Below are 15,732 nucleotides of genomic sequence, written 5' to 3'. Positions count from 1 at the left end.
CCTTCCATTGCAAACAGTCGGAGGGGAGGAGAAAGGAAGAGAGAAGGGGGAGGGAGTTTAGCAGTCACGCCTCCCTTCTCCGGCTGCTGTCATTAGCTCCTATAGGAGTCTATGGCAGTGGCCGCAGTCTAGCCAGGAAGTTAGTTCCAGGGCTATCTTTCCTGCCTGGCGCTTTTACGCCACGGTAATACGCCTGTGTGTTCTGATGCGTTGGAATCCAATGCATCAGATAGTAGCATATATCGGCCAGCCATGAAAACGGCGGCCGATATACGCTCATGTGAATAAGCCCTTTTGATGCAGAGATGCAAAAAATAAATTATTTTCACAAAAGAGGGTTTTTATTTTACAAAAGCAGAAAAAAAAGCTAAAAAAATATATCATTTCGGTATTGTATAATCACAGCAGGCTGCAAAAAAAAGTTATCATGCCATTTACACCATATAATAAACACCGTAGAAAACAAACTAAAAGCAGTGATAGAATTGCTGTTTTTTTTCTCCCTGTCCCTCCTGTACCAATAAAAACTATAACTCACGCTACAACAAAAAAGTCCTCATACGGCCATGTAGGCGGAAAAGTTACAAAGTTTTGGCTTTTGAAAAGTGGAGATAAAAATCTCCCCAAATCCCCGTACCCCCAAGTGCCGCTGCTGATCTCCGCAGGAGCAGAGGATTGGAGATCTGGAATCTACCGTACCCGATCCTCCCTTTCAGAGCGCAGCGAGACGCCCCCTGCCCAGGGGATCTGTCAGTCCAGCCCAGATCCTTGTTCTAGCGCCCCTCAGTTTGTTATGAGCCGCTGCCTCCAGTTTACTCCGCTTTGCTGCTTTATTTCTCTTGCACATACGGTAGATTGAAGGATTCTGTTTACGACATTATTTTCCATCACGGCTCTTGTAATTCCGGGAAGCAGCGGTGCAGCGCAGTGAAGTATGACTGGCATCGGAGATGGGGGCGCCGGTGAACGTCTACAGTCACTTAACCTTATTAAAACTAGATGGGATTTATGTTTCAGCATTTTGTTGACATTTTGTTGAGGCATTATCAGACAAGTGACTGGTGACGCCGGCGGTACTGGGAGCGCCATTCTCCAAAGACTCCAGAAACTGGCATAGTATCAGGGCGGATCTACAAGCTGAGGATCCTTGTTGCCTAGGAGGGGACGGACCTGCAGATCTGACATGGATTTCACCTATTTCATCACAAGGGGTGCAATCTGTATCTGAAGCCCCCGAGTCTGCAGGAGGTCTGATGGCCTTCTATAAAAACTCATCCACGTGCGTCATATTGTACATTCTTGTGGATTGCTTGTGCCAGAAGAGCTTCCCACAAGGACTGCCAGCACAGTGTGCCACCTAAACTGTACCAGGCTGGGACCCTTAATACATAGTAGTGTCAGCAGACTGCCCACATACAGCGTACTAAGACAAAACCCTCAATAAATAGTAGAGCCAGCAGAGTGCCCACTTAAATAGTACTAGGTCAGTACCCTCAATAAATAGTAGAGCCAGCAGAGTGCCCCATCTAAACTGCACCAGCAGGGTATCTTCAATACATAGTAGTGCCAGCAGAATGCCCAGCAGATTGCCCACTTAAAGTGTACTAGGACAGTACCCTCAATAAATAGTAGTGCCAGCAGAGTGCCCACTTAAAGTGTACTAGGTCAGTACCCTCAATAAATAGTAGAGCCAGCAGAGTGCCCACTTAAAGTGTACTAGGTCAGTACCCTCAATAAATAGTAGAGCCAGCAGAGTGCCCCATCTAAACTGCACCAGCAGGGTATCTTCAATACATAGTAGTGCCAGCAGAATGCCCAGCAGAGTGCCCACCTAAAGTGTACTAGGACAGTACCCTCAATAAATAGTAGTGCCAGCAGAGTGCCCCATCTAAACTGTACCAGCAGGGTACCTTCTATAGATTTTAATGCCAGCAGAATGCCCACCTAAAGTGTACTTGGATAGTACTCTCAATAAATATTATTGCAAGCAGAGTGCTCACATAAAGAGTGCCAGCACAGTGCCCCATCTAAACTATACCAGCATGGTACCCTCAACAAATACCGGTAGTAGTGCCAGCACAGTGCCCCATCTAAACTATACCAGCACGGTACCCTCAATAAATAGTAGTGGCAGCAGAGTGCCCCACCTAAACGTAACCAGCATGGTACCCTTAATAAATATTAGTGCCAGCCCACATAAACTGTACCACCAGGGTACTCTCAATAAATAGTAGTGCAAACAGAGTGCCCACATCACAAGTGCAAGCAGAGTGCCCACGTAAAATGTACTAGCATGGTATCCTTAATAAATAGTAGTGGCAGTAGAGTGCCCCACTTAAATTTTACCAGCAGGCTACCGTGAACCAATATTTTTGAAGCCGAGTGTCCACATAAAGAGTGCCAGCAGAGTTACTGCACATAAGCTGTACCAGCAAAGTACCATCAAATAAGTCTAGGGCTACACAGCGGCTTGGGCTGTGAAAGGGGTCACACAACGGAAGATTGCCATGTAGCCCTACGACCTTTCAACTCTCAGTAGAGTCAACAAGGTCATAGCCCAATTGGCAAGTTGCTGTGACGGTAACCTGCAGGTGACAAAAAATTCAACCTCAGTAAATCGGTCTTGGCAACTTGAGTGTCGCACTGCTCCCCCAACTTGCGAGTCGCCATGGCACTTGTGTGAGTGCCACAACCTCTCCAATCAGCTGGGAGCGGATCTCAGAGGAAAGTAAGACAACTGTTATTGCTCTTCCTCCTTCCTTGGTCCACTTCTTCCCTTTTTCTTAGTAGCAAACAATCTGAAGGTCATCTGCGGTGAGGACAAGCTGGATACTTGAGACTTGTGGTTACTTTCGTTGTTGACCACCGTGGCGCCTGAACTGCACATTAAGTGATATTCAGTTTTCCCCATTTAGCGGCACAATGGAGAAGCCTCAATTACCGTCAGTATTCCCTACTAAAGCACATTTCAGCAGACACTAGAAGGGGGGATATATACAAAGACCAACATTTTATACGTCAATCTAAGTAAAGACAGATCCAGAGTGTAGTGCGCCAAACGTGACACGTCTGGCCAGTCTGTGCACCACACTGAAATCTATGCCAGCCATGAACTGGCCTTAGATGCCAGCTGTAATTTGCGCCAGTTTCTGTAATGCCACAACCCCCTTTTTTGTAAAGTGGTGAGCATAGTGCAAAAAGGAAGACGAAACAATGCCTCTACAGCACCACCTACTGGAAAGCTGCATTCCTGCAAGGCAACGTCAGACTTTTTAACAAGCCTTATAACAATGACCGGGGATATAAGGAGTCTTCTCCATGTGCAGACAGACTGTTCTGAGTGTTTACCCCCCATCAGTGTGCAGGAGGTTTCTGGCTTGGCTGGCAGAGGCCTGTAGAGGTCGGTCAGGAAGGTTATCGCGTGCAAAACGGCACAAAAATCTCAAATGCTGCAGCTTTCTTCATTTTTTCCTCCTCACTTTGAAACAATCAGACATCGCTAAGAGAGGCTATTTTATGTGCAGACACGTAGTTTTGAATGGCTTCCCTTTTATTATACCATATCATGCATTGGGAAAGTGTACAAAATGTAAAAGTGAGCTGAAAAGGGAAACAAACACGCAATTTTCCCATTTTTCAAGGGATTTGCTTTTACGGAGTAAGGGCTCGGTCACACGGGCGTTTTTTCGTCCGATTTGCAGACGCGCTTGCGATCTGCAGATCTATAGACCCAATGCATCCCAATGGGAGCGGGCACATGTCCGCTTTTTATGCGGATGTGCGATAAATTATAGGACACAACAATTCGCAGAACGCACCTATCTGCGTTCTGTGAATCGTTGTGTTCTATATATGCGCTCAATGGGGCCGGCGGCAGCAGCGCTGACCCCATTGAGAACATGTACTAAAGATTGTTCTCTGTGGCAGCTATTTAATCACAGCTGAGAGCTGCCTCTGATTGGTCCCTGTGCTCAGCCAATCAGAGGCAGCACTCACTCACCCATTCATTAATTCATGAATGGGTGAGTCAGAGCTGCCTCTGATTGGCTGAGGGCTGTGACCAATCAGAGGCAGCCCATTCAGCAGGCGGGGATTTTAAATCCCCGCATGCTGAATACAACAGAGAGCAGTTCAGGAAAACTGCCGGCCGGACGCGGCTGAACTCCGTCTGCAGAGAAAAGGTGAGTATACTTTTTTTTTATTTTTACAGATTTGCAGGATGGTTTTCAGGGAAGGGCTTATATTTTAAGCCCTTCCCCGAAAATTTATCCAGCGCTTGCCGGCAGCCCATTGCTTTCAACAGCTGTCTATTATCAGTTGTCTATTATAAGTGGGGAAGGGGGCAGGAGCTCAGTGCACTAGCTCCCAGTCCGTCCCGCCTCGTCCCCTTGCAGAGAGGGGCAGTGTATATTGGCCGGGTGTGAAAACCTGACCGATATACGCTCATCTGAATAAGCCCTAACTTAGACTTTTACGGACACGACAGTTTTTATTTTACTTTTATTTTCTATATATGTATTAAGCACTGCAGAATATGTTGGCACTATAGAAATAAAGATTACTAGTATATTTTTTTTGATGCAGCTACCGTTTTTTAAAACTTTTTAATATTTCTTAAATTTACTAGTCTATATATATAAAAATGTCTGTCTGTCTGTCTGTCCGTTATGCATTACTACACCATTCATCCGATCGCCATGAAACTTTGGGAAGTTGTTGAGTACACTCCTGGGAAGGTTTCTGGTACAGTAAATCTATCCTATGATAGGTGGCGCGCGTGCGAGCATCATCGACAGTTATGCCCCCCAGACAAAGATCGCAAAACAATTGCTGGATATTGGGAATGCTGAGGTAAAATGAAAGCTGCGCTGTGATTGGTTGTTATATATTAAACCGCTGAGGTAAAATAAAAGCTGTGCTATGATTGGTTGTTATATATTATACCGCTGAGGTAAAATGAAAGCTGCGCTGTGATTGGTTGCTATTTCTTATACTGCTTAGGTAACATGAAAGCTGTGCTGTGATTGGTTGCTATTTCTTATACTGCTGAGGTAACATGAGAGCTGCGCTGTGATTGGTTGCTATTCCTTATAGTGCTGAGGTAACATGAAAGCTGCGCTGTGATTGGTTGTTATTTCTTATACAAATGAGGTTACATGAAAGCTGTGCTTTTATTGGTTGCTATTTCTTATTCTACTAAATTAACATGAAAGCTGTGCTGTGATTGGTTGCTATTTCTTACACTGCTGAGGTAACATGAAAGCTGTGCTGTGATTGGTTGTTATATATTATACTGCTGAGGTAACATGAAAGCTGCGCTGTGATTGGTTGTTATATATTATACCGCTGAGGTAACATAAAAGCTGTGCTGTGATTGGTTGTCATATATTATAAAGCTGAGGTAACATGAAAGCTGCGCTGCGATTGGTTGTTATATATTATACAGCTGAGGTGACATAAAAGCTGCGCTGTGATTGGTTGTTATTAGAGATGAGCGAACGTACTCGGATAAGCACTACTCATCCGAGTAATGTGCTTTATCCGAGTACCTCCCCGCTCGTCCTGAAAGATTCGGGACGCGCTGCGGAGCGGGGAGCTGCAGGGGAGAGCGGGGAGGAACGGAGGGGAGATCTTTCTCTCCTTCTCTCCCGCCCGCTCTGCCCCACTCACCGCTGCGACTCACCTGTCAGCAGCGGAGCGCCCCGAATCTTTCAGGACGAGCACAGCGATACTCGGATAAAGCACATTACTCGGACGAGTAGTGCTTATCCGAGTACGTTCGCTCATCTCTAGTTGTTATATATTATACCGCTGAGGTAACATGAAAGCTGCGCTGTGATTGGTTGTTATCTATATACTGTATATAAAAACAAATGTATGTCTGTCTGCCTGTCTTCGCAGCAACGCGTGACGGGTAAGCTAGTAATGAATAAAAATCTTTATTAAACTTACAGTACTGTGCAAAACATTAAGACAGGAATGGTAAGAGCTATTTTTCTTTTAGGGAATTTGTTGCCATCTTTTTGCAACCTTCACTGACAGCACCATAAAATCATGCCCATTCCATTGACTAGAGTGATAAGTCTGCTGTATGCACCCGTACAGTAGTTTTGGAGAAACTTGCATCTTATTAGTAGTAGCCTGACTCAGAATGGAACTTTTTAAGCATTACCCCCTAAGACAAGCTTTTATTAACAGTCATTGTCAACTAATTGTGGGCAGAGAGGAGCAGACTGGTAGCGTTTACATCATAACTGGTGGCTTATGTTAGTAAAAACCGATGACAGGTTCGCTTTACAATACGAGCAGCTGACTGCGGCGTTCCTCCGCTGCGGCTTCAACACATTTGAATAATCCTTCCAGCGCGATGTAGTCTGGAAATTCTGTTTTGGAATTAAAAGTCAAAAGCAATAAATACGCCGCAGAGAATCAGAAAGTTGTAAAAAAAGCCAATGTGATGTTTATACAGGTTTAACTCTGCACTGTAGGAGAGGAATCCGGTCCGATGATCAAATTAGAAGATTCTGTGCTGATTAATTTAATAGTGTATCTTTATAGCAGATGGAGCTTGTTTTTTTTTTTCTTATACAGAGTTTCAAATCCCCTGCATTGGCATAGAGTTACATGAGTACATTGTGTCTACCTGCGGCCACCTCTAGAGGGAGCTCAGTGAAGACTGATGTATACAGCCCACAATGAGATCATTAGTAGGCTTCCCCCTACTGGTGGCTGCAGGTTGTCACATTTCTATCTAGCCAGATTTTAACTTAAATTGCTCTGTAGTAAATAGAAATTGCAATGTAATACCTCCGCTTGCTGGGTATGACGCCCATTTCTTCACTGTCTCCATCCTGTGTGACTCTTCTGGCTTGCCACCATTCATCATCAGATGCATTGATTACGTGTAGGATGTCTCCATATTTAAAGCTGAGGCCCTGGCTCGGGAGACCGCTGTCCTTACTTTTGTCATAGTCAAACATGGCTCTGAAAGAGAAGAAGAAGAAAGGTCTTGTTATCGCAAGCCTCCATTTACATTCTGTTGGGGAAGTTAGGAGACAGGGTCCCGCTAACCAGCACAGAACATGGGATGATGATAACGAGCTTCTTGCATCAGTGGTTGAGATTAGAGATGAGCGAGCACAAAAATGTTCGGGTGCTCGATACTCGAGTCGAACTGTTCGTAATGCTCGAGAGCTCGTTTCGAGTAACGAGCCCCATTGAAGTCAATGGGGGACTCGAGCATTTTTGTATATGACCGATGCTCCACATAGGGGATGATTTGTGAAACACCGAAAACATGAGAAAGTCATGGAAACACCACAGAAACGGATAGGGAAGGGCAGGGGCAGCATGTATGGCTGCATCTGAGACTCCCAGGTCCCACTATTAAACCAAAATGGAGGCAAGAGCCTGGCTGTCACCCCCAATTTACTTGGGACAGACCCTCATTAGCAAGGCACACGCGCTGGCACATCTTAGCTAAGCACCACACTACCTGCACCCAAGGACAATCACCGCCTGCGGGTGACACCGCTGCCTCTTCTCCTGAGTTACATGCTGGCATTGCTGTCCAACCCCCCACATGACCCTGCGTCCACAGCGCACACAAAATTTTCCCTGCGCAGCATTCAGCTGGCCTCATGCCACACGCCCGCTTCATAGCCACACGACCCTCATGTCTATTTATAAGTGCGTACTGGATGAGGAGGAACCGGAGGCACACACTGCAGAGGGTTGGCAGGGCTAGGCAGCGACCCTCTTTGAAAGTGTGGGCGATAGCCCACAATGCTGATGACAATTGATGATAAATTGACATACGATCATCATTCCAATCCCGTGCCACCTCCATCACAAAATTGTCAGGAGCCGCAAACGTGGGCATAAAGGGGACTCAGGTGCCAGCACTTCTACACATCTCCACAATGCAGCAGCGCATACTAACACCAAAGATTGGTTTGAAGCAGGAGGTGTTGCAAAAGTAGCCACCACACATATACAGTGACCCTGTGAAAGTCTCATTAAATCCGTTTCACTTCCTGTGAACGCTCCAATCCCGTATCTCGGATAGCTGTCGTAATTTGTAGCACGAGAGATAATACATGTCGCCCAGCGCTGATCCCCAGACCCCAAGCAGGAGGAGGAGGTGGCATAATAAGCCCGAGAAACCATGACCGAGGTCAGACCCGCAATACTCTGTGTGGGAAGCCTGTGAGCGGGCCCAGGGTCAGGCTCGGTCCCAACCTCCACCTTGTGTGACCCAAGGTGCCGTGAGTTACATAGCTATGGGAAATCCATGTGTCCCCACACACTTCATTCTGTGTAGGTGTCAGATAATAGAACACCGCAATGGGGGAAGCCTTCTGCGCCGAACCCAAGTCATTCAGTGTATTTGTGCCAGATAGCTAAAACACCGCAATGGGAAATCTTTATGCACCCACAGCATAGGCGAGCCCCTTCAACCCAGGGACAGTATTAAACAGGAAGAAAAGAGAGTGCCCAAACATGGCAGAGTTTCACCCTGCCCTGGACCTCGGCCCACACTTCTGCCCTAGTCATTCAGTGTATTTGTGCCAGACAGGTAAAACAACGCAATGGGAAAGCAGTCTGCACCCTACCCAAATCAGTCAGTGTATTTCTGCCAGACAGGTAACACAACACAATGGGAAGTCTTTGTGCACCCACAGCATAGGCAAGCCCATGAAACTCAAAGACGGTATAACACATAAAGAAATCAGAGTGCCCAGACATGGCAAAGTTTCACCCCGCCAAGGACTTCGGCCCACACTTCTGCCCTAGTCATTCAGTGTATTTGTGCCAGATAGGTAAAACACCGCAATGGCAGGCCTTAGTGCACCCACAGCATAGGCGGGCCCCTGGAACCTAGGGGCAATATTAAACAGGAATAAAAGAGAGTGCGCAAACATGGCAGAGTTTAACCCCGCCCAGGACCTTGGCCCACACTTCTGCCCTAGTCAGTCAGTGTATTTGTGCCAGATAGGTAAAACACCGCAATGGGAAGTCTTTGTGCACCCACAGCATAGGCGGGCCTATGAAACTCAAAGACAGTATTACACATGAAGAAATCAGAGTGCCCACACATGGCACAGTTTCACCCGCCCAGGACCTCAGCCCACACTTCTGCCCACGTCATTCAGTGTTTTTGTGCCAGACTGCTGAACACCGCTATGGGAAACCTTTGTGCACCCACAGTATAGGCGGACCCCTGAAACATTTCTGTAGGAAGAGTATAGGCGAACCTCTGAAACTTTTCTGTTGCAAGAGTATAGGCGGACCCCTCCAACCTTTCAGTGGCAAGTGTATAGGCGAACTCCCCCAAACCTCTTAGTAGCAAGTGCATAGGCGGACCCCAGAAACCTTTCTGTTGCAAGAGTATAGGCGAACCCCCGAAACATTTCTGTAGCAAGACTATGGGCGAACCCCTAAAACTTTTCTGTTGGAAGAGTATAGGCGGACCCCTCAAACCTTTCAGTAGCAAGAGTATGGGCAGACCCCGGAAACATTTCTGTAGCAAGAGTATAGGCAAACACCTGAAAAAATTGGTTTGCCTAGAGGATATGCGAAGGCAGGAAAAATTTGTTGGCTAAGAGTATAGGCCTGAAAAATTGGTGTACCAAGAGTACAAAAAAATTGCTTAACCCGGAGGGCAGGTGAAAGCCATAAACATTTTGTAAACATAAAGCTCGTTGTAGCTTTATTTGTAACAGAGCCTGGAGGCAGCCCTCCGAAAACATTGGTTTTAACAGAGCCTTTTGGGCTGCAGAAAAATTGGCGGTTCAGCGTGATGTCATGATGTTTTAGGAGGAGGAGGAGTAAGATACGAAAGGGATAGACCAAGCTGCTTCTCCCCTTTTTGGGGGGTTAGAGAGAAGATGCATATTTCTCCTGTTGCAACTAAAAGAATCTTTATGATCCGCTGCTTTCCACCGGTGGAGAAGAGAAGTCTGGGGAAATCTAGCCTTTATTCATCTTTATGAGCGTAAGCATGTCAGCACTGAGCAGAGGCGTCACGGAGGACGGTCGTGCTATCGGCTATGTATTCCCTCACCATCTTTTTACATTGCTCCCTCCGACTCAACCTTGACTGGGGAGTGGTGACACAGTCTTGCTGGGGAGCCTTAAAACTGGCAAAGGCCTTGGAGAGTGTTCCTCTTCCTGCGCTGGACTCGAAACTGCGTCTTCTGCCGCTAACGCTGTCAGATGGGAACTTTAGCATCACTTTTTCCACCAGGGTCCTGTGGTATGGCATCACTCTTGTACCCCTTTCCTCTTTGGGAATGAGAGTGAAAAGGTTCTCCTTATACCATGGGACTAGGAGGGTGTACACCCAGTAATCCGTGTTGGCCAGAATGCGCCTAAGGCGGCTGCACACGGCCGTGACGGGCTCCGCCGCGAAATTCCGCGGCGGAGCCCGTCACGGCGCCCCCCAGGAGACCCCATACTTACCTGCAGATCCAGCATCCTCACTCCCGCATGACGCTTCCCCGCCCACCAACACCACGTCACATGACACGCCCACCGCGTCACATGACGCGGGCGGCCGTGCCATGTGATGCGCCGGCCGCGTCATATGATGCGGCGGCGGTAGGCGGGGAAGCGTTTTCATGCTATCTTCCGCTGTGCTACAGCAGAAGACAGCGTGAACGGACGGCTTCCATTGACTGCAATGGAAGCCGTCCGCGCGTACACCCACGGCAAATAGAGCATGCCGCGGGTGAGGACGGGAGATTTCACGGTGCGAAATTCCGCGGTGGACATCCGCACTGTGAGCCCTGAGCTATTAGGTTCAATAGAACCTAATAGCTGCGGGCAACGCGGCGGATTTTTGCCGCGAATTACTCGGCGGAAATCCGTCCGTGTAAAGGAGGCCTAACGCGAGGGTCACAGGAAAGGCAGCCTAACATGAAGTCAGCCATATGTGCCAGGGTCTCAGTATGCAACACATCGCTATCCTCACTAGGAGGATGACTTTCAGGATCCTCCTCTTCAGCCCATACACGCTGAACAGATGAGAGGCAAGCAGCATGGTTACCCTCTGCAGTGTGGCAAGCAGTCTCTTTCCCCTCCTCCTCCTCCTCCATAAAGCACTGAGATATAGACATGAGGGTAAAGAGATTATTCATTAAGTAAAAATTATTTCCTGCGCTCACAGAACCTTTTAGTTACATAATGTAAATATTCCTTCATAAGAAGGAGACTTACTTTGAAGGAGGGGGTTATGATTTCCAATATTCCCCCTCCTAATTCCCACAGGTCTTTGTGACTGCCAAAGATGAAGTTTCCAGTCCAGAATTTTCTCCTTTGAAGTTTATTTAAAATACAGCCAGACAGTGGTGCAACAAGCCAACCCAATATTGGTATGACGAGTCCACCAAACGATTTATAACAACGCGTTTCGGTACACTCTGTACCCTTATCAAGTTACAAACACTAAAACATAAGCGATTTATATAGAGAAGTTTTACCTTCCACATCTTGATGTTGATGATTCTAAATCCCCTTCAGGGGGGTGGAAGGTCATCCGCGCATTCTCATCGTCATGCGCTGCGACTCTTGTGAGCCTGACATGCGACGTCAACCCGTATGGATGTACGTCACTCCGTTGTGTAATTCCGGATAGCGTGGTCACATGTGGCACATGATGTCACGGGGTTCTACGTCCACACGTTCTCACATCCATCCCCACATCACGTGGTGCCCGGAATTCCGGGGAGTTACACAGCGTCGCTACGTCATCCCGTACCACATGGTATAGACCAAACGAGTGCGTTTCACTCTGAGACGCAGCGTTGATGTCGTTGGAATGTATATTACAAACTGATCCCAAATTGATTATTACCTAACCATACTCATTCTTATGTGTATTCTTCCTTTAAAAAAACCTTATTAAAATCAATATTTCTATATTACTAAACAAACTATTCCCATTACATATTCCATATAACTTTATCAAAAACGACAATGCCCATTGTAAGGAACTGAAACTAATATTGATTCACTGATGGATATTTATACCATAATGCACTCATCCTTGTATTTTTTATATATTTCATATTGCTATACTCTAATAAATACTAGAAATCATTATATCAATAAATAAATCAATTATATACAACAAACTCATTAAATACATTCCACATATTAAATTTTCTCTAAAACTTCATTTAATCCCCCCGGTTTAAGAGTTCCCAATCAAAATATCCAATACATCTCACGATTTTTTTAAACTGAAAAAAGCCCTGGTTGTATACTCTCCAACGGTGTAATTTTTAATAGCGTATAATCTTTATTGTGATAATTTAAAAAATGTTTCGATACGCTATGGTTTGTAAATCCATTTTTTATGTTAGTTCTATGTTTTTTACCCTGGTCCTCAGTGCATTAATAGTGCGGCCCACATATCTAAGTCCGCAAGGACATTCTATGAGATAAATTACATAGGTCGTACTACAGTTCATATATTTCTTCAAGGAGTGTGGTGTTTTCCCCTTTCCCATATCTATTTCTTTTGTCCCATGGGTTATATTTCGACAACATTTACAATTCCCTATCCCACGTCTATAGGAACCATGAATGGGTCTTTTTGTCAGAAGGTTCCCTCTACTATTCTCTCTCACAGATCTTGCATTTTTAGAATGAGGGCGAGAGGGGGCCACAAAATCCTTGATGTTTTTATTTCTCCTAAAAGTTCTGAAAAAAGAGGAACCCATCTCTCTTTTTATCTTTGGCGCTTTTTCCCCCCTTTTTCTTTTAACTGATAGACATGAGGGTGGTCTGGCTATCAACTGACATACTGTCATCCCCCATCTCCTGTTCTAACCGCAAAGCATGGGCCTTTATGCCTAGCAGCGAACTTCTCAGCAGGTAAAGCAGCGGGATGGTAACACTAATGATGGCCGCATCGCCGCTCACCATTTGGGTAGACTCCTTAAATTTTCCGAGGACCTGGCAGATGTCTGCCATCCATACCCACTCCTCTGTAAAGAATTGCGGAGGCTGACTACCACTCCGCCGCTGGTATGCCACTATTGCTCTATGCTGCTGGTACAGCCTGGCCAACATGTGCAGCGTAGAATTCCAGCGTGTGGGAACGTCGCATAGCAGTCGTGCTCTGGCAGCTGAAACCGACGTTGCAGGGTCCTCAGGGTGGCAGGGTCTGTGGTGGACTTGCAGATGCGGCGCACTTTTGCCGACCAGGTCAGACAAGTGGGGGTAGTTTTTCAGAAACCGCTGAACGACCAGATTGAAGACGTGGGCCAGGCATGGCACGTGTGTGAGGCTGCGGAGCTGCCGAGCCACCACCAGGTTACGGCCGTTGTCACACACGACCATGCCCGGTTGGAGGCTCAGCGGCCGAAGCCAGAGGTCGGTCTGCTCTGGCAGACCCTGCAACAGCTCGGAGGCCGTGTGACTGCTGTGCTGCTGCGCCGCTCACTACCGACTACTGGCGATGTGCTCACACTTGTTAATTGAGAGGTGGGTAGGACGTGAGCGGTCCCTGGGAGGGTACGTCACATCGGGAAAAATAGTGACGACTGGGCACCGTGTAGCATGGGACCGGCGCCGCCATCATGTTTTTGAAAGCCTCCATGTCCACAATCCTGTACGGCAGCATCTCCAGGCTGATTCATTTGGCAATGTGCACGTTTAAAGCTTGTGCATGTGGGTGGTGGCGTATTTCCACTTTCGCTCCAACGCTTGTCTTAGCGACAGCTGAACGCTGCGCTTCAAGACATTGCTGGATGGAGTGGAGGACCGTGGAGGTGAGGGTGTGAGTGTAAGCATGCTGGTGGTGGTGAGGCTGGTAGTGGTGGCTCCCCGGCTGATCTTGGTGCGACACAGGTTGCACACCACAGTTCGATGGTCGTCCGCACTCTCACTAAAAAACATCCACACCTTTGAACACCTAGTCCTCTGCACGAAGGCTTGCAGCAAGAGGGTGCTTTGGGACACAGTTGGGGGATTCTTCGCTCTGGCCCTGCCCCTACCCCTGGCCACTCCACTGCCTCTTCCAACCTGTCCTGCTGCTGCACTTGCCTCCCCCTCTGAAGCCCTGTCCTTAGTAGGCTTAGCACGCCAGGTGGGGTCAGTCACATCATCATCCAGCAGCTCTTCTTCCGAATCCTCTGTGCACTCCTCCCTCAGACTTACTGCCCTTACTACTACCTCACTGACAGACAACTGTGTCTCATCATCCTCATCCACAAAAAGCTCTTGAGACAGTTGCCGGAAGTCCCCAGCCTCATCACCCGGACTCCGGGAACTTTCCAAAGGTTGGGCATCGGTCACGACAAACTCCTCAGGTGAGAGAGGAACCATTTTTTTCCCACTCAGGGTAGGGACCCAAGAACAGTTCCTGGGAGTCTGCCTGCTCATCAGAATGTGTCATTTTCATGGAGTGAGGAGGCTGGGAGGAAAGAGGAGCAGCAGCCAGAGGTTGCAGTCCCTCGGCCGGGAGTAGTGGACTGCGTAGAAGACTGGGTGGTCGATACATAGCTGGATGCATTTTCTGCCATCCACAACAGGACCTGCTCACAATGCTCTGTTTGTAATAAAGGTCTACCACGCGGACCCGCAAACTGTGATATGAATCTGCGGAGCCCAGAAACGTGGCTCTCTCCTAATCCCTCAGCAGCTGACTGTGATTCACCACGCCCAAGAACTCAGCCTGTGCCCATACCCTCACTTGGACGCCCGCGTCCACGTCCTCGACCCTTACCCCTAATCCTCATCATGGCTGATTAAGAATAGAGCAGGGCCCAAATAAATTACCCCAATGTACAGTACTGACAACTGTGGCTAATTCACCGCACACAGAGACTTGTAAATAGCGGAGGCTCTATGCTGTGACTAGGAAAAAAGTAACCCGCTGTCTTGCGCTGATACCTAGGGGTAATTTACCGCTCACAGAGACTTGTAGATAATAGAGGCTGTATTGAGTGGGAGAAGACTCTAAAGCCAGTGGATAGTGCTGGTAACAGCAGCTATCTCAACCCCCCCCAAGGAAAGGGTATTGTGAGACGCTCTGCTCAGTGGCAGAGCTGAAATACTTTGCAGTGGCCGAGGAAATATTACAGTACTGTTTCGTGGTGAGATCTCTGTCTAATGCACTGCAGACACAGAACGGTATAAATGAAAGGCTCTGCACAGGGCTAGATGCTTTAAAAAAAAAAAAAAAAGGGCGCACTACTGTTCCCAGCCAGCCACAACAGTAATGCACACTATGAGTAGTAGCCCTAAGAAGGACCATTGGGGTTCTTGAAGACAGGATCCTACGCTAACACTTTCCCTTTATCAGCAGCAGCACTTTCCCTAACCTCCGCCAGCATGCGTTTGAGGCGAGCGGCGGGCGAGACCAGTTTAAGTACTCAGCGGTCACCTCATCGGCCCAACCACTCACTGCAGGGGGGTGGGATAGGGCTGGCACGTCACAGCAGGAAGTGGTAATGCCTTCCCCTGCATGTTTATTGGCTAGAAAATGGCGCTAAACATGCGGAGAAGGAAATGCAATTGACTTGAGTACCGCGTGGTGTTCGTCTCGAGTAACGAGCATCTCGAGTACCCTAATACTCGAACGGGTAACAAGCTCTGAAGAGCATGCTCGCTCATCTCTAGTTGAGATACACAGATGGCAGTTGGTTTCTTCATCATGATATTTGGGCTTTCGTGGATTAGGAGGAAATTTAGGCAACTCTTTAAAAAGTGACTTTTTGG

At 47.4% G+C, this 15,732-nt stretch overlaps 1 protein-coding gene across 1 annotated transcript in view; it reads right to left on the bottom strand.

Annotated features, from left to right (window-relative positions):
* Positions 1-15,732, bottom strand: part of DLG2 (discs large MAGUK scaffold protein 2) — a 469,593-nt gene that overhangs the window by 65,911 nt on the left and 387,950 nt on the right. The window contains exon 16 of the mRNA XM_066588133.1: positions 6,808-6,984. Coding sequence (XP_066444230.1) covers positions 6,808-6,984 — 177 coding nt within the window. The remainder of the gene's footprint in view (positions 1-6,807; positions 6,985-15,732) is intronic.

This window comes from Eleutherodactylus coqui, chromosome 1, assembly GCF_035609145.1.
Source record: "Eleutherodactylus coqui strain aEleCoq1 chromosome 1, aEleCoq1.hap1, whole genome shotgun sequence".
NCBI lineage: Eukaryota > Metazoa > Chordata > Amphibia > Anura > Eleutherodactylidae > Eleutherodactylus > Eleutherodactylus coqui.
The sequence above is the reverse complement of the archived record's forward strand: the minus strand, read 5'-3'. Positions and strand labels throughout refer to the sequence as shown.